The sequence below is a fragment of the Melospiza melodia genome, chromosome 3 (assembly GCF_035770615.1).
Source record: "Melospiza melodia melodia isolate bMelMel2 chromosome 3, bMelMel2.pri, whole genome shotgun sequence".
Taxonomy (NCBI): domain Eukaryota; kingdom Metazoa; phylum Chordata; class Aves; order Passeriformes; family Passerellidae; genus Melospiza; species Melospiza melodia.
The window spans coordinates 136,235,569-136,254,573 of record NC_086196.1 but is presented as its reverse complement, the minus strand read 5'-3'; the positions used below and the strand labels follow the sequence as shown (position 1 = coordinate 136,254,573).

Genomic DNA, 19,005 nt, shown 5'->3' with positions numbered 1-19,005 from the left:
GGTGCATCCTCAGGGATGCTGGGGACACGTCCTGGCTGCTCTCTGCTCAGGGTGGAAGCAGCTTCCCCATCCCAAGGGCAGCTGTCACCAGCAGGGCCACAGGACAGGGCTGGCAGTGACCACACCTGCACAAGGGAGGGGATTCTGTCCCTCTCAGGTGAGACCCCACCGGCAGAGCTGCCTCCACTATCAGGAGGATGTGGAGCTGCTCAGAGAGCCCAGAGGAGGCCACAGAGATGCTCCAAGGGCTGGAGCCCCTCTGCTCTGGAGCCAGGCTGGAGGAACTGGGGGTGTTCCCCTGGAGAAGGATCCAGGGAGAGCTCAGAGCCCCTTCCAGGGCCTAAAGGGGCTCCAGGAGAGCTGGAGAGGGACTGGGGAAAAGGGATGGAGGGACAGGACACAGGGAATGGCTGCACACTGCCAGAGGCAGGGATAAGGTGGGTTATTAGGAGGAAATCCTTCCCTTTGGGGGTGGTGAGGCCCTGGCACAGGGTGCCCACAGAAGTTGTGGCTGTCCCTGGATCCCTGCAAGTGTCCAAGTCCAGGCTGGACAGGGCTTGGATCAACCTGGGACAGTGGAAGGTGTCCCTGCCCATGGCAGGGGGTAGCACTGGATGATCTTTAAGGTCCCTCCCAACCCAAACCATTCTCTGAAGACAGAAGGGCCTCACTTGGCTTCCACCCCAACCAATCTGAGGTGGCAGATGCAACCAAGAGCCAGGAGCCAGGACACTGGAGAAATCATTTATTGGCACAGGTGTTCCAGCCAAATACAGCACAGCTCTGCCTCACTGGTGCCTGAGCAAGCAGAGGTAAGGGGCTATTTTACAGTGCATGGAGAGCCTGCTTCACACGTCTCTGACCCATAGCCTCAGGTCACTAATAGATTTTGTGCTTTAAAATTAAAAAAAAAAGCTCTTTGCTATATTAGTGTATTGGCAAATCACATGATTCCTCCTGTACACAACCTATTACCTCCCCTCAGTAACAAAAATAAGGGTTTTTACCTTCCCTAATGTCAAGAAAAAAATGCTTTAGTTGTGTCAAATTTACTGAGACCACCAAGCATCTGCTTGAGCTCCCTGCAGCAGACTTGGGAACCATCCCTCAGCTCAGCATCCAGCACCTGCAGCCCCAAAGCACCCCAAATTTGGGCACTGCACCCTTGCCCAGGCATGACCTGCACACACCAAGCTGCTCGGCCATGCAGGAGAAGGGCTTTGCTCTTTCCCAGCTCCCTCCCAGATGCTTGCAGGATATTTGATCAGAGGCTCATGGAGCTCCAGCCAGGCCCTTCCCCAGCATCAATAACCCCAGACTACGGCAGATAAAAAAGTCAGTGAACAGCTGAGGAAGAAGTGGTTTGAGAAGCCAGGAGGATGGAGCAGAGCAGGCGATGCACGAGGGACTTGGTGCAGGCAGCTCTGGCCAGAGCCACCCCCACGGCAAGTTCATCAGTAGTTTGCTCATTAATAGGTCTAAAATTAGCCAAATCAAGGCACACACTCACAGGAAATTCTTCCCTGCTTGTTTTGGGTGCTAACAGTCAGATCAACCCATCTGGGGGTGCACAAATCCCCCGTGGCCATGGCTTTCCTGCAGCATCCACCTCTGCTGCCCCACCAAGTCCCTAATCCCAGCACAAAGCTGCTGCTTCCGGCCCTCCCAGCGGCAAACTGGGCTGGAAGGGGTCCAGGCTAACCAAATTCCAAGAGGAATTTGGTTCTCCAGCAGTCCTCTGAGCAGGGAATGCCCAGCGTCCTGCTGTGACCCACCAGAAGGAGGAGCTTGGCAGAAAGCAGCTCCACCTCCAGCCCCAACATACAAATTTAAAAACAAAAACCCAAAAATTTTAAAAAGGGAAAAAAAAAAAAACAAAACAGGAACAAAAATTGGAAAAAAAAAAAGAAAAGATAAAAAGCTTTAATAAAGTAACCTGAACTAGAGTCTCTTTTAGAAGGGAGGGTCTCTGCACCCAACCCACTATCAGTTAAAAGCATCAGGGACTCAGGATTATTTGTGGTTTGATCGGAGTTACATCCTCTTCCAGTACTGCTCCGTCCTGGGGATGCCAGCCACAACCTCGGACTCTATGCCACAGTGGTCCTCTCCTCGAAGGATCTTGAAGAAGCCTGGGAGAACACACAAAAAAAATCATCCTCTCCATCCATCCCAGGGGAATGGGGCAGGAAATGGAGTGGGAATTGCTGGTAGAAGGGAATGGGGTTGGAATTGCTGGTGGAGGGGAATGGGGTGGACAAATGGGGTGGGGAAGTGCTGGTGGAAGGGAATGGGGTGGGAATTGCCAGTAGAGGGGAATGGGGTGGGGAAATGGGGTGGGAATTGCGGGTGGAGGGGAATGGAGTGGGGAAATGGGGTGGGAATTGCGGGTGGAGGGGAATGGAGTGGGGAAATGGGGTGGGAATTGCGGGTGGAGGGGAATGGGGTGGGGAAATGGGGTGGGAATTGCGGGTGGAGGGGAATGGGGTGGGGAAATGGGGTGGGAATTGCGGGTGGAGGGGAATGGTGTGGGGAAATGGGGCAGGGAAGGTTCCCTGAGGCTCTCACCGTTCTCCCCCCAGTCGGTGTTCCAGGAATTGGCCACCAGCCAGTAGGGAGTGTCGTTCTCCACGCCCCAGCCCAGGATTCGGATGGCGTGGCCTCCCACCTGCTCCCCAGACACGTGCTGGTAGACCCCTGAAAGGGGAAAAACACCCCAAAATGTCAACAGGGCACTGCCTGTCCACACCACAGAGTGCTCACAGCCTGGTGGCACAAAGCCCAGAGTGGCTGAGATTAATAATATATACAAAATTTAAAAAAAAAGTATATTATAAATAATAAAATTTATTATAAAATTATATCATTATCATAAAATTATAAACAATAACATATATTATAACATATATAATTATTATGAAATTATAAACAATAACATATATTATAAAATATATAATTAATACAATTTATTATAATATTATATAATTATTTAGTATTATTAATTTTGGTTAAACGTGAACCTGAAACTTAGTGCAGAGGAGGAAGGAGGAAGGAGTTCTGCATGGGGAGATAGCAACAGGACAGAAGGGAAAGGTTTTAAACTAAAAGATGGGAGATTTAGGTTGGGTGTTAAGAGGAAATTCTTCCCTGTGAGGGTGGGGAGGCCCTGGCACAGGGTGCCCAGAGAAGCTGTGGCTGCCCCTGGATCCCTGGAAGTCTTCAAGGCCAGGCTGGATGGGGCTTGGATCAACTTGGGATAGTGGAAGGTGTCCCTGCCCATGGCAGGGATTGGAATGAGAAGATTTTTTAATCATTATCTTCCACCCAAACCATTCCATGATTCTATGACTGATGCTCAGAGCACACAGGACACCCAGAGACATTCCCCAAGGGGCTCAAAGCCAGTTCACAACAAGAGTTTTGAGGTCCTAAAATCTGAGCTGCTGCTGCCAGCTGGAATTTGGGGTGCTTCCCATTAGGGCTGATCCAATCCCAAGAACTGATTCCTCTTGCTATGGGCACAGGAGGTGGCACCTGCCCATGTCTTTGCCACAGCAGATACTCAGGTGTATGGTTGAGATCTCCAAGACTGGAGAAGACAGACCAGGGCCACAAAAGAGGGACCCCAGGTTGAAACTCTCCCCCCACAGCCCCAGTGGTGCTGCTCACCAGATTTGTACATCAGGAAATCCTCGTAGACAATGAAGGCTCCTTCCACTGGGCCGTTCTTGTAGATCTCAGCCATGATTTCCTTCTCACTGCGAGGGACTCCGTAGGATGTGATGCCTATAAGGAAAAGAATTCCCACCATTAGGATGGGCCACACAGGATGGCTCAGTGTGACCCTGCAGGAGGCCTCTTGCACTTAAATTCAGGTTAAATGCAAACCCAGCAGCTCCAGAGGGACTGACACAGCCAAGCATGAAAAGTGGGCTCCAGCCACCCCTCTTCTAGAAGGAATTATTTAATCTGAGTCCTATTCTGTACCCAAAGACCTATTCCAGACAACTTTAGTGGGAAGGGACATTTTCCCCTTGTACATTCTCCTTTTCAAAACCCAAAACACTCAAGGTGAAGACAAATCTCCAAGAAACAGCCGGATTATCCTAAATGTGCAGGGCTGCCAAGGAGACTTGGAGGTGGCTTTGACACCATGCTCCTCAAGCCATCCACGTGCACCTCAAGGCCTCCAACCAGTTCCACCAGTTCCCCCTTCCCAGCTGAGCCTCAGCAAACACAAATTGTGCATCTGCCACACTCAGCTTTGCTCCAGGACCACCAGGGACAGGGCACAGGAGAAAAACCCACCAGGAACTGTGGTGGTGTTCAAAGGGGTCTTAGGATGAGGGAAGAGATGAGAATGTTGACTCCGTGTTTCAGAAGGCTTGAGTTATTATTTTATGATATTTATTAAAGCTATACTAAAAGAATAGAGGAAAGGATTTAATCAGAAGGCTGGATAAGAATAGAAAAGGAATGATAACAAAGGCTTGTGACTGACCAGACAGTCTGGACAGCTGGACTGTGATTGGCCAGAAACAACCACGAGACCAATCACAGATCCACCTGTTGCATTCCACAGCAGCAGATAATCAATGTTTACATTTTGCTCCTGAGGCCTCTCAGCTTCTCAGGAGGAAAAATCCCAAGGAAAGGATTTTTCATAAAACACGTCTGTGAGAAGGAACGGGTTCAATCCTGCCCACCCCTCCCAGGTACCACGAGGAGCAGCTCTGGAGCCCACCTCCCTTACCATAGTGCTTGTCCTCCTTGTATGAGGGTGAGTAGCCAGGCTCACAGTGCCTGCTGCACCTGGGGGTGCCCCCTCCTTCCCCAGTGCAGGGGGGCCGGGTGCCGTTCACGTGGTGCTCGCACGGTGGGATGGAGTAGGGCCGGCAGCCTGTGCAGGACAGAGGTGACATCAACTGGTTGTCCCCAAAGATCCCGACAGCCATGTTGGAGAAGGGACCAGAAGCCCCAGGAACCCCACAAATCAGTGGGGTGCAGGTCTTCCTTCCATGAGCAACATGTTTCCCAACAAACCCGCTTCCCACCACCTCCCTCTCTAAATAGTGATGGAAAAGGTGGAAACGTGAACCAGCTGATGGTCATGACAGGGGGAGGCAGAAGGTTCCAGTCTGGAAGTCAGGACCTCATCCAAAGTGCAGTGAACTGGTTCAAATCCAGCAACAGCACAAAATTCACAGCCTGATTCATTCCTGCTATGGAAACAGGAGCCTTGGGGGGTGTGTTGAGGGATGGAGTAGGGCCAGCAGCCTGTCCAGGACAGAGGTGACATCAACTGGTTGCTCCCAGAGATCCTGACAGCCACGCTGGAGAAAGCAGCAGAAGCCCCAGGAAAGAGACTTTTTGCCCCAGGAACCTCTCAAATTAGTGGAGTGCAGGAAGTCTTCCGTCCATAAGCAACATGTTTCCCACCAGAGCTGCTTCCCACCACCTCCCTCTCCAAAATGGTGATGGAAAAGGTGGAAACGTGAACTAGCTGATGGTCATGACAGGGGGAGGCAGAGGGTTCCAGTCTGGAAGTTATTTTTTGAAGGGGGAACATGTCAGGATCTCATCCAAAGTATAGTGAACTGGTTCAAAACCAGCAACAACACAAAACCAGCAACTGATTCATTCCTGCTATGGAAACAGGAGCCTTGGGGGGTGTGTTGAGGGATGGAGTAGGGCCAGCAGCCTGTCCAGGACAGAGGTGACATCAACTGGTTGTCCCCAGAGATCCCAATAGCCATGCTGGAGAAAGCAGCAGAAGCCCAAGGAAAAAGACTTTCTGCCCCGGGAACCTCACAAATTAGTGGGGTGCAGGAGGTGTTCCTTCCATGAAAAACGTGTTTCCCACCACCTCCCTCTCCAAATGGTGATGGAAAAGGTGGAAACATGAACCAGTTGATGGTCATGGCAAGGAGAAGGCAGAGGCTTCCAGTCTGGAAGTTATTTTTTGAAGGGGGAACACATCAGGAACACTCCTGACCTCATCCAAAGCATAGTGAACTGGTTCAAAACCAGCAACAGCACAAAATTCACAGCCTGATTCATTCCTGCTATGGAAACAGGAGCCTTGGGGGTGTGTTGAGGGCTCCTGGCTCCCTTCCCAGATGGCCTCCTGCCTCTGGGTGCTGCTCAAGGACCTTTGTCCCAAAGGAAGGAGCCATGGGGGCAGGGGCAGCCAGCTGGGACTGCAGAGGTGTTTGAATTGAAGGAGGGAGCAGCCACAAGGATTCAGACCAGGAGAGAAGGGTCCCAAAACCCATGAACTTTAAGCAAGCAGAGCTGCTCCTCCCTGCTTCCCCAAGGGAATCAGCCAGGACTTACCCACGTGGGAATCATAGAGACCCCCGGACACGAGGCCCCTCTCTGTCCAGTACCTCCAAGCACCAGAGGGATAACCACCATTGCACCTGGGGGGAGAGGCACCAGCTCCAGCCCCAGCCATCCCATTCTGGGAGAGGCAAGGGAATGGAGCCAGCCTGGGATGGTTCAAAGGAAGGTTGAGGCATATTAAACCTTTTTCTAGTCTCTTCTTTTCTTCCCCAGGATCTGCCTTGAGACACCAAGGCCTCAGGCAAGGAGGTAAGAGCATCCAAATCCCAAAGTGCCTCATTACCAGGTCCCTGAGCTGGTAGCAGCAGGGAGGACTTGGAGACCCAACTCCCTACCCTGTGCTCAACAACTGGGAAAGCCACAGGCAAAAGGCTTGTGCCTGAAAACCAAGGATCTGGCACTAAGAAAAGACCCTTCCTTGGGCTTTGGCAGCTGCCAGCTCTGTGCTGGAGAGCATCATTAAGTGCTTGCAGCCATCAGCACCCACTATGCTGGGGGCAGGATGTGTCCCAGCCCCCAGAATGACCTTTATGTGATTTATGTTCCCACCCAACTCCCTCATCCACAGCACAAACCTCTGGAGGAGCTCTGTGCTCCTAAAGGAGGTAACAAAGGCACCTCCAGGGTCTGCCCCTGCTCCTCCCAACCACCTCCCAGGAGCACAAGGACCAGGAGCAGCTCACCCCATGCCGCACTCGAAGCCACAGCACGACAGCAGGTCCTCAGCTGAGACCTCCACACTGACCTTGGCGTTGGTGTGGACACAGATCCGATCTGAAATCGCTTCCACGGCGCCAAAAGCCTGAGGGCAACCCCAAAACATACATTAGAGCTCAGCCAGGGGACAGAAACCAGGAAACCTCCTGGAAATGAGAGCAGCAAGCATGGCCTGGCTGGGAGAAGGCACCCAGGAGCTCAGACATTGCAGGATCTCAGTGTACTCTCACTAAGGGCCACAAAGATGCTCCAAGGGCTGGAGCCCCTCTGCTCTGGAGCCAGGCTGGGAGAGCTCACCTGGAGAAGAGAAGGATCCAGGGAGAGCTCAGAGCCCCTTCCAGGGCCTAAAGGGCCTCCAGGAGAGCTGGAGAGGGACTTGGGGACAAGGGATGGAGGGACAGGACACAGGAAATGGCCTCCCAGTGCCAGAGGGCAGGGATGGATGGGATATTGGGAAGGAATTGTTCCCTGTGAGGGTGAGGAGGCCCTGGCAGAGGTTGCCCAGAGAACTGTGGCTGCCCCTGGATCCCTGGAAGTGTCAAGGCCAGGTTGGACAGGGCTTGGAGCAACCTGGGATAGTGGGAGTTGTCCCTGTCCATGGCAGGGGGTTCAGCAGCAAATACAAAGGTCTGGGTTAGTAAATTTTATGAACACAACACTAAATTTGCCCTGTCCTCACCCAGCAGGAGCCACAGGAGCCCTGGTCTCTGATCTCACTGATGGTGGGGCAGTTGGGCCACTGCGTCCGCGAGTCGAAGTTATCGGGCAGCTCCACGTCTGCAGCAAAATCCACCCTGAGAGGAGAGGGAAACCCTGTCTCAGGAACACCAGTGAACCATGACAGGGTGCACTCTCCAGCCTCCCCTGAAGGTGGCCTGGAGGATGTTTGTGTTATTTGCTCACTGAAGGAGCACAAATACTTATGCTGTCCTCAGAGCAGGTCAGCAGCTCCCCTGGAGTGTTCATTTTCAAGGAGAACAAACTGCACAACTGGCCAAGAGTCTGGCAGGACACAGGATGGATTTTCCCCTCATGTGTGCTTAATCCCATGAACAGTGTCCACCCCACCAGGAGAGCCCCTCACCCACTCCAGTTGCTCATGAAGGATGCACAGAACTTTTACTGGAGCTTCACCTTCCCCTCCCTGCACTCACCTCTCAGGGAGCTTGGGCCCACCCAGGAAGGTGCCACAGAGCTTCTTCACATAGCTCATGTCAGCATTGTGGAAGTTGTGCCCTGCCTGGGGAGAGACACACACAGAATTGGGACAGGACTCTCCAGAGCCACCAAGAGCATCTCTGGGATCACAGCTTGGTGCTCCAGAGGTCCCTGAACCCCAGCCAGAGTCTGACACTTGCTGCAAAGCCCAGGGGCCAAGAGCCAAGCACCTACAGACACACAACACAGCTCAGGATCAGTTAATCAGCACTGTAAGGTCCAGCTCAGGGCTTTGGACACAGCAAACTGGCCAAGGAGGGTCAGGTCACCAATAACTGGACATTCCCTGCTTGTTTCCAGCCTCCTGCAGTTTCCTACTTTTACATAATTCCATCTCCTCCTCTACTTCTCAGTGTGTCCAACAGAGGTTTGACAAAGCTGTCAAAGTAGTGTTCATGGTTCAAACAAGAGGGGGAGGAGATGTTGGAACCTTGCATGCTGAGAGTTTCTGTGCTGACAGATCTGCCTCCCAGGAGAACACTGCATTTGACCTGAGGCTGTGGAGGAAGCTTCCAAAATGGAATGATAGAACTGACATTATGGGTGTGGAGTTTGATTATGAGTGTGTAGTTTGATTACAAGTGTGTAATATCATGCGGTGGAAAACTTGGGAGTTTAGTGTTTTAGAATATAATAACAATAATAATAATAATTATTATTATTATTAGTATTATTATTATATAATATTAATATGTGAAGCAAGATAGAGGTTTTAAGGCAGAGGCTAATCCTTCTTCTTCACCTTCCTCTTCATGGGTTTGAGTAGTATTTTGTAATTAGAGAGAAAAGTCCTCATTGTGGGAAACAAGTGATTAGTTACTGAGTTAAAAATGAAAATAATTTAAGTGTCATTTCTTAATTAGATAGTTTTTCCTTTAAAGACCTTAAAGAGAAAGATACAAGGCCATTTTGTAGCTTGTTGATGAAATGCTGTAGAACACACAGCTTGGGAGACTGTGACATAGAAAAGAAATAATAAACATCTGAGTCCGAACACAAAATACCATCTCGAGCACTTTCAATCTCAACCTCAGTAAGAAATAAAAAGCAAAGAACCAGCAGCTCCTATTCCACAAATTCATCCTGCCCTGCTCCAAGGAGGAGCTCCACAGTTCCTGCCACTGCAGGAACCCTGAGAGCATCACCTCATTGGAGAATCCAGCTGGGACCAAGGCTGGATCTCTGTCACCACCACGGTGATGCTCCCAAATCCCAGCCACTGAATCCCACAGAGAGTATGTCAGCAATGCCTCCCCCCCGAAACAACCCCAAATCAGCCCAGTACTCACCTTCCAGGTGGTGTTGAGCTTGTTTATGTGGTTGACCAGGTCATCAGAGAGGGGAGGGAAGTAAGGAATGCTGCGAGCGTTGGCGAAGGCCATCAGGACACACAGGAGGGACACGGGCGGCCACATCTTGGCTGCTGAACAGGACACCCCACCTGCAGACACATTGCAGCAGTGTTGAGACATCCCCAGGGTGAGCTCAGCTGCAGCAACACGTGGGAGGATAAAATGTGTGGCTGCACCAGATCCCTGCAGATCTCCATTTGCCCCAAAGATCAGAAGAGAGACACAGGAACAGAGCAAGAACCCCCCCCACTGCAGCTCAGGAGAAATCAGACAAGGCAACCTTGTTTGTTGACCACTGCAGGATTAGCAGCAGCAGGAAAATACCTTTTGAAGCAGATCCAAGGGATTTAGAGGGTATTAAAACCTGTGTTTACTTCCACAACAACGGAGAATAAGGAGCAGGAGAAGGAACAAGCGACATCCCATCTCCACACCAAACTTCAGGCATGGGATTTGATATAAGCCCTGCTCTTCCCTTTAAAGATACTACTCCAAATTACATTTTAGAAGACTCATTTTGGCCATCCCCATGCCCTGGGGGTGTCACAGCCCCTGGTATGACCCCCTGTCCATTTACAGGGGGGTCAGCATGCACCAGAGCTGCCATCCTCTGCTCCTCTCCCACTGGGGCTTTTCCCCAGGGAAGTGCAGGGAATGAGGAAAGCCCCATTTTGGGGGTCAGAGACACAGAGGAAAAGCAGAAAAGAAAGGAGCACAGCCTCCCATGCAGGAGCACCAGCACCATGCAGCCCACAGACACCCCAAGGCTCTGTGATTTCCCTGCTCTCCCCTTTAACCTAACTCACATCAAATTGCCCAACTTCAAATTTACCCCCAGCGCCAGCAGCCACTTGTTCCACGTCCTCAAGCCTGACTCAGACACAACACGAGCTCCTTTATCTCTGCAAACACACCAGGGCACCCTCCTCCTCCTCCCCCAAACCCTCCCAGCAGCCCCACATCCACCCCAAGCCTGGTGAGCACCCCAAGCCCTCAGATCCTCCCCAGCAGAGACATTCAGGCCTTAATTCCTGCTCAGCTCAGCCAGCTGAAGGTGTAATCACCTTTGCAAGCCCGGCTTTAAACCGGACACACAGCTCCTGCTGGATGAGCAGGGCATGGGGATGGAGCCACACACACTCACACCTCCCTGCTGGCTGCTTCCACCCACTCCCAGCCAAGTTTAGCCTTTCCAGAGAAGAAAACCCAGCAGGAGTGTCCTACTTTCTGCCAGCAGTGAGCCCAGGAGGCTGCAGCTTGCTGTATAAAAGGGCTTTTTCTCCTCTTTTCCCACTCCTCCTTCCACCATTTATTTATTTTGCTCCCCCTGCTTTGTGCTTTCAGCAGGACACCCATAAAAAAAGCTGAATTTCAGCAGCACTTGGGTCTTCCCACTCCTAAATATCAGCTCTTTGAAGGGGTTTTATGCATATTTTTCAGGAGTTTCATGGGTCTTTTCTTGCTTAAAGGTTTCTGCAGGCAAGGGACTTGCTGGCTGTGCTCGCCTGTTTACACAGGAGGTTACACCCAGGAAAATAAATATACACTACAATACAACTGTGCTCTTTGCCCACAACAGGCCACAGAAAGCCTGCAGGTAACCAGCCTGAGCTGAAGCACCTTTTAAATGAAAAATCTCATAAAAATAATTGAAAAAAATGCACACATACAAAAAAATCAAACCCCACAACCCTCTGTACTTCCTGCAGTCAACTCGGTATTTTCCCATAGCAGAGGCAGGAGGTGTTTTTGAGGCCAGAAGTCACATGATTACACATTTTTTCTTGCAGCAGGATGTTTGTAAATCTGCTGACAGGCTGAAAACCACCCTGCCAGGCACTGATGGGCTGCTCACACCCAGCTTTTGAGGGACAGGGACGGGACGACATCTCCCAGCCTCAGGTTACCAGACCACGCTCTCCAGGCAACCCGAAACCAAAGTGAAAATAGATCCCAGCAGTTTCCCCTGGAAGAGGCAGAGTTTCAGCTCTGCTGCTTTGCATCTGCACCATGGACATGGCCCAGGGCCAGCAAACCCAGCAAAGCAACTAGCTGGGAGCCAGATGGCTCTTGAGGCAAAAAAAAAAAAAAAAAACCACCCAAAAAAACTCCTCTTGTGGGCATGGAGCCTCCCTGTGGGTTATGAGAGAGCTGGGGGTGTTCAGCCTGGAGAGGAGAAGGATCCAGGGAGAGCTCAGAGCCCCTTCAAGGGCCTAAAGGGGCTCCAGGAGAGCTGGAGAGGGACTGGGGACAAGGCATGGAGGGACAGGACACAGGGAATGGCTCACACTGCCAGAGGGCAGGGATGGATGGGATATTGGGAAGGAATCCTTCCCTGTGAGGGAACAAGTTGCCCCAAGAGATGGGGGATGCCCCATCCCAAAAAACATTCAGTGTCAGGTTGGACAGGGCTCTGAGCAACCTGATATACAGTTAAAATACATAGTTAAAGATGTCCCTGCCCATAGCAGAGAGGTTGGAATTAAATTTTTTAAACATCCCTTCCACCCCAAATCTTTCTATTATTCTACGAGGTCTCCAAGGGGAAGTTTAGAGTGGTGGGAGCTGACAGCCAAGATCAGGTGTCTGGAAAAGGAAAGGGAAATCTTCACCCCCGTGGGATTTCTTCCTCCCTAACCCCCCTTCTCCCTGGCTTTATCCTGTGTACAGCAGGGCTATAAATAGGGCACAGGCACGGGACTGGCAGGACGGATTCCCACCGGCCATGGGTCACATGCAGCACAACCACAACAACCCCAGAGACCCTACAGTGACAAAAAGCTGCTGCTTTCCTCCCTCAGCCCCTCTGCCCCAGCTGATCTGAGCAGCAAAACTTCCCCTGGCAGCGTTATCACACTGTGCTTCCCCCAGCACCGCTATCTCCTCCTCACACTCAAACCTCAGGGCCGTTCAAACCCCACAACAGCAGCCCCAAAAAACCAAAATTGCATCACAGCTGCTGCACCCCAACATCTGCCTCCCAATTCATGCACAGCAAACAGGGCAGAGGAGCTTCCCCAGGAACCCCAGCAGATCCTTTCCCTTTGCACCCCACAACATCTCCAGAGGTGCCTCAGCTTCAGGATAACCCTGGCTGAGGTTAATCCTCACACAGCTCCCATCCCAGCAGCCTGGAAACAGAAATAAGGGGTCAGCTTCACCCTGCAGGATTCCCCAGGTGGCAGGAGGATGTTTGGGGCCCGCAAAGAGCCCCTCATGTCCCCCCATCTTCCCTTGGACTGAGAGCAGGGAATACTTTGAGCTCCAAAGCATCTGCTCGTGCCACTTCTTGAAGGATGAGCAAGCAATAAACAAGAAATAAACACCCACCACCACACCTGCCCCTGGGTGGGACAGGACACTCAGGATTCAGCCAGCTGGTCGCTCAGAAAGAGGAAATTTGGGGCAGCTGAGTGTCCCAGCGAGGAGGAGGCAGCGAGGCCGAAGGCTCTGCAGAGAGGAGCTGCTCAGAGCAGCTGCAGCCTGCGAGGGAGGAGGAGAGCAGCCCCAGGGCTGTGGCTGTGCTGGTGCTGCAGCATCCACCCACAGCCCTCTGTGCTGCCGCAGAGGAGGAGGAGACACCAGCCCAGAGCCATCCCCATCCCTCCTGAGCAGATCGGGCAGCCAGGGCAGCTCCCCTAAACTGATACATCACCATCATTATTGAAAATGTTAAAAAATCCAATTGCAATAAACAGAAGCTTTTTAACCTTTTTGGTTTTGTAATGAAAGGATGAAGTTGTAATTATCTACTATATTATTATTATTATTATTATTATTATTATTATTATTATTATTATTATTATTATTATTATTAAAAATGTTAACAATTCCAATTGCAATAAACAGAATTTTTTTAACCTTTTTGGTTTTGTAATGAAAGGGTGAAGTTGTCATCATCTGCTATTATTATTATCATCATCATCATCATATATGTTTTTAAATTCCTTTATTTTTTTTACAGTATCAACTGTTCTCTCCTGCACAGAGCTCTTTGATAATCAAATCCTGTCAGAAACCCAGGATATCTCTCTGGCTGTCTTGGATGGCTCGAGCCCTGCCCAGGGGGCTCAGAGACCCTGGCACAGACACCTGTGCCTTTGACTTTGACCCATGGAGCAAATTATCACCTTTCTATGAAGAATTACAAGTCAAGAGAGTTTAAGTAGAATAATAGTTAGTTTGTCACGGGGTGAAAAATAGATTTTTGGGGTTTTAGAATGGGGGCTCGGGGTCCCAAGATGGAGTAATTTGGGCGCATCCTGTCCTTCTTCTTCTTCTCAGCCTCCATGTTCTGGGTGATGTTGGCACTTTTGGATTGGTTTAAGGTAGAAACTTCCTGTCTAACATAGGTGTTAGGTATTGGGAAATTATGGTAAATAATGTACATGTAGTTTTTAGTATAAAAGATAACACAAGGGCAGGCAGTGTGTCTCAACCTGACCTGCCAGACAGACCTCAGCAGGCCAGAGAAAGAATGTTATAAATAAGAAACAATAAACAACCTTGAGAATGAGAACAGAAGAATCCTGACTCCTTCAACATTGGGAAAAAGAGACTTGTACCTATCTCAAGAGTCACTCTGACCAGCAGAGATCCTGATATCCCAGCCCTCAGCAGGACCCCACATCACCCTCCAGCAGCCAAGGCTGACACACATTCAGTGCCCACAGCAGCAAATCCCTTCACCTTCGCACCACAAAGCTCTCCTACCCCAAAACAAAGCCCACAAGTCCCACTTAACTTTATTCAAGGAAAAAAAGCACCGACCCAACCCCCAAACCGGCTGTTCAGAGCCCAGCTCACATGACTCAGCCCAGGCAGGTCAGACCACAGATAAGTCACAGCCCCGAAGCATCTCCCAGCTCCTGCTGCAGTGTCTGGGCCAACCCCCTGCAGGCACAGACTGAGGCATCCACACCTTCTCCAAGGAGGCACCCACACCTTCCCTCTCCAAGGATCCATCCACACCTTCACCTTCTCCAAGGAGCCATCCACACCTTCCTTCTCCAAGGGGGCATCCACACCTTCCTTCTCCAAGGAGCCATCCACACCTTCCTCCTCCAAGGAGGCATCCACACCTTCACCTTCTCCAAGGAGCCATCCACACCTTCCTTCTCCTTGGAGGCACCCACACCTTCCTTCTCCAAGGGGACACCCACACCTTCTCCAATGAGCCATCCACACCTTCCTTCTCCAAGGGGGCATCCACACCTTCCTTCTCCAAGGAGCCATCCACACCTTCTCCAAGGCTCTGGGAAGGTAAAAGCTGTCCCACCCGCCCTTCCACAACACCCCCCAGCCCTCCAGCGATGCTCAGCACAGCCCAAATCATGTGTCCTGCTCAGCACCAGCCCTTAGCCCGGGCCCAGCTCTGTCCTTTGTTCTCTTTGCCAGGGCTTGTGACTCCAAGCCACAACAAAGCCAGCCTAGAAAGGCTCAGCTGCAGCTCCAGATCCAGCTCAGCCTGCTGCGTCACCAGGTGAGCTCGGCAGCACCAAACCTGCATTCATTACAGCTCTCTCTGCATTACCAGAGCTGGAATTGTATTTTCATCGAGAAATAAAAACAACATGAGGTGCTCCTCCCTGTGTTTATTCCCTTCTAACAAAGCCAGATCGCTAACACAGGTCAGGTAACAGAATCCTAGGGAGGTTTGGGTTGGAAGAGATCCTAAAGGTCATCTAATTTCAACCCTACTAGACCGGGCTGTTCTGTATCTGACAAAATAATTCCCTCCTGAGACAAGCTGCAGCACTCACCTCTGCAGCTTACATGCACAGAAAGCACAAGATTCCTCCCAAATGAAGCTGCACTGATTTTTCTTTTTTTTTTCTTCCTGTTATTCTTACAAACCAATCCCTAAACCAGAGTCTTGCACAAGCCCCAGACACCCCGTGCTACGGCAGGACAGGAGATTTCGAGGGAAATGCCAGAAGGAAGCGATCTTTGCTACATCGCCGTGCCCTCACAGCATCCCTGGGAGTGGGATACGGGGATGAGGGATTCATTCCAGGCCGGAGGAGCCCATGGCAGCTTTTCCATCGCCATTCCCAAGCCATGGTCCTGTCCAAACCCAGGCTGGGTTTGCATCACGGGATGCTCCCGGCGTGCCAAACCGAGCTCGGCGTCAGCTGACGACCAGGGCTGCGCTGTTTTTCCTGTCTCTACCATGAAAACAAGGCTTCCTCTCTCCTCCCGTGACCTTCCTTGAAGGTTTTGATGCCTTTCGAGCGCTCATTTTCCCTGCCACAACCTCCGCCGCAGCGCAACCCCCTCGCTCACCCCGCATTGCGCATCCCGGACAAAAATCCCCCAAAAACGCCGCTGGAAAAAGCGGGGGACGCTGCTGCTGCTGTCCCTGCGGGTGTTCCGCGGCCCTCACGGAGCCCTGTAAGGATGTGCCCCACTTTCCGTGCCCCCTGTCCCTGAGCATCCCCTCCCTTACCGCTCCTGCCGCCCCTTGTGCGCGTCCCCGGCTCCCCCGGCTCTCAGCGGCGCTCACGGCCCCGCTCGGTGATCGCGGCCGGGGCAGCTCCCGGAGGCTGAGTCATCCCCGCCGGCCCGCCCCCGGCGTGACAGCATCCTGCCCGCCCCGAGAGCCCGCCTCCCTCCTGATTCCATCCATCCCTGCCTGCTTCCATCCATTCATCCCTGCTTCCAGCCATCCCTCCCTGCTTCCATCCATTCATCCCTGCTTCCATCCATCCCTCTTTCCAGCCATCCATCCTTGCTTCCATCCATTCCTCCATCTAGCCCGGCTCCATCGCTGCTCCTCTCTTTCCTCCCTTCTTTCCTCCCCTCCTTCATCCTGCCTGCTTCCCCCCTTCCCTTCTTCTTCCCCTCTTTCCTCCCCTCCTTCCTCCTGCCTGCTCCCCTTCTGCCTCCATCCCTGCCCCTCTTCCTGCAGTTTCCACCATCCTGCCTGCGTCCCTGCTCTGCCTCCATCCCTCCTCCTTCACCCCACCTGGTTTTCATACCTCCACCCTGCCTGCATCCTTCCTCAATTCCACCTCCAGCCCGCCTGTATTCCTCCCCCAGCCTTCCTCGATCACACAGGTGTTCCTCCCTCTGCCATCCCATCCTTCATCCTTCCTCCTGCCTTTCTCCCTTCCTGCCATGCTCCATCCCATTTTGTTTTCATCTTTTAATCTGCCAGCATTCCTCCTCAATTCCACCTTTATCCCTGCTTAATGCCATCCACATCCTTCCTGTTTCCTTCCTCCATCCTCTCTCTATCCCATCTAGTTTTCCTCCAGCAACCTGTCTGGATTTTTCCTGAATCCCACCTTTGTTATCCCATCTCCATCCTGCCTCTATACCTTTTCCTTCCCCTTTCTCTCCTCCACCTGGCCTCTCTCCTACCTGGTTTTCCTTTTCCAACCTGCCTGTATCCTTCCTAAACCCTCCTGCATCTCACACCCATCCCTTTTCCACTCCATCTGCATCACACAGGCTGCCCAGAGAAGCTGTGGCTGTCCCTGGATCCCTGGAAGTGTCCAAGGCCAGGCTGGATGGGGCTTGGAACAACCTGGGATAGAGGAAGGTGTCCCTGCCCATGGCAGGGAGTGGAATGAGATGACCTTTAAGGTCCCTTCCAACCCAAACCATTCTGGGGTTCTGTGATCCTCCTGCTTCCCTCCTCCAGCCTGCCTCCATCCCATCTAATTTTCCTACTCCATCCTCCTTGCACCCCAACACTATCCTGTCTCCATTCCATCTCTGTGCTGCCAGCATCCCTTGAAGTTTTCATCTGGAAATGCAAAAATATTTCCCCATGTTGCTGTGCTGACTGACTCTTTTCCCCTCATTTTGGCCAATTTTCAGGAATAGGAACAACAGAAAAATCATCTCAGGAACCAGTTTCAAGCCCTGTTCTAAACCACAGTGACACTAAAACTTATCTATACTGATAAAAACCATTTTTTTAAAATTATTATTTTCTCACCCTTCTCTGTGAGGAGGAGGAGGAGGTAAAAGTTATACTCCCCACCATTCTCAGAAATGAAAAGACTATGTGGCCTGGAACCACAAATAATCAGTAATCAAAAACCAGTGAGCATATTCCTTTTTTCCCCATTTCCTTTGACATCAATCAATCTTTGGTCATACTCACATTTTAAAGATTGATTTTGGTTTGAGAAGATTTCCTAGTGAAGTGATGAGAAAAATCAGAATAACATTTAATACACTTGACTGCACAACTCAGTATTTGGGCAGTAAAATTGGAGATGTTTTTGATGTGTTTAAATGTTTTTATTCTTCAGTGCTCTGTGTGCAATGGCCCTTGGACCACTGCATGCCTTTGCATGTAATATTTAACCACCCCTTCACTATGTTTTTATTTGTGCTTTAACAATTAAAATATTTTTTTTAAAAATCACTTGCAATTTGCCTAACTTCCCTCTGACTCCACAGGATTGCTTCGCTCTCCTTGTGAAGGTTGATTTCAGTTTTCCACGTTGTCTGTGAGGTTTTATTGGCATAAAACCTCATAAACAAGAGAAATAACCTGGATTTTGTCCTGCCCTTTGCACAATCCAGCTCCAAAAGCCTCAGTGCCTCCAGTCAGTCAGGACATCACTTAACACTGATTTATTCCAGTAACTCAGTCAGTTCCCTCTGAACTCCTCTCACCTTCTTATTTCCAGCTAGGTTTTTCACCCAGAAGTCACAGAACAATGATTTTAAACCAGTGGAGTCCCATAAACACCTTTTATTTTGCCTTGCTCTGTGCCACCAGGGGTCCCATCCTTCAGGCTCTGCTGGTGTCCTCTGTGGGTTGCTCAGGAGGGAGCAGCCACCTGTTTCTCCTGCAAATATTTGGTGTCTTTTTCAAGAAACGAAAGCATGAACTAAAACTTTGCACAGGCTGCTGACTTTCTGCCCTCTTTGGGGAAGTGTCAGAGTTGCTGCCCCTATTGCAGCTGGTTTGGACATGAGAACATGTCAGTTTTTGAGATAAGCTGATCGTTTTTGAGATAAGATGCTCCAAGGGCTGGAGCCCCTCTGCTCTGGAGCCAGGCTGGGAGAGCTGGGGGTGCTCACCTGGAGAGGAGAAGGATCCAGGGAGAGCTCAGAGCCCCTTCCAGGGCCTAAAGGGGCTCCTGGAGAGCTGGAGAGGGACTGGGGACAAGGGATGGAGGGACAGGACAAGGGGGAATGGCTATGATGGGTTATTGGGAAGGAATTGTTCCCTGTGAGGGTGGGGATGCTCTGGCACAGGATGCCCAGAGGAGTTGTTGTGTCCCTGGAAGTGTCCAAGGCCAGGTTGGATGAAACCTGGGATGGTGGAAGATGTCCCTGCCCATGGAAGAGGGTGGAATGGGATGAACTTTTAAGGTCATTCCAACCCAAATCATTCTGTGGTTCA

General features: G+C 51.1%; 1 protein-coding gene across 2 annotated transcripts; it reads right to left on the bottom strand.

Annotated features, from left to right (window-relative positions):
• Positions 1-730: 730 nt before the first annotated feature.
• CTSB (cathepsin B) lies at positions 731-16,187 on the bottom strand. Of its 2 annotated transcripts, none has more exons than XM_063153164.1 (10): positions 16,081-16,187; positions 9,570-9,721; positions 8,217-8,302; positions 7,742-7,856; positions 7,029-7,147; positions 6,337-6,422; positions 4,754-4,900; positions 3,670-3,786; positions 2,569-2,697; positions 731-2,132 (listed from the first exon to the last, which is right to left on the bottom strand). In XM_063153164.1, the coding sequence occupies exons 2-10, from the start codon at positions 9,693-9,695 to the stop codon at positions 2,035-2,037; spliced, it is 1,023 nt and encodes a 340-aa protein (XP_063009234.1). In that variant the 5' UTR covers positions 9,696-9,721; positions 16,081-16,187; the 3' UTR covers positions 731-2,034. The 2 variants fall into 2 exon arrangements, with proteins under 2 accessions (XP_063009234.1, XP_063009235.1); XM_063153165.1 differs by lacking the exon at positions 16,081-16,187 and adding an exon at positions 12,963-13,104.
• Between the last annotated feature and the right edge of the window lie 2,818 nt (positions 16,188-19,005).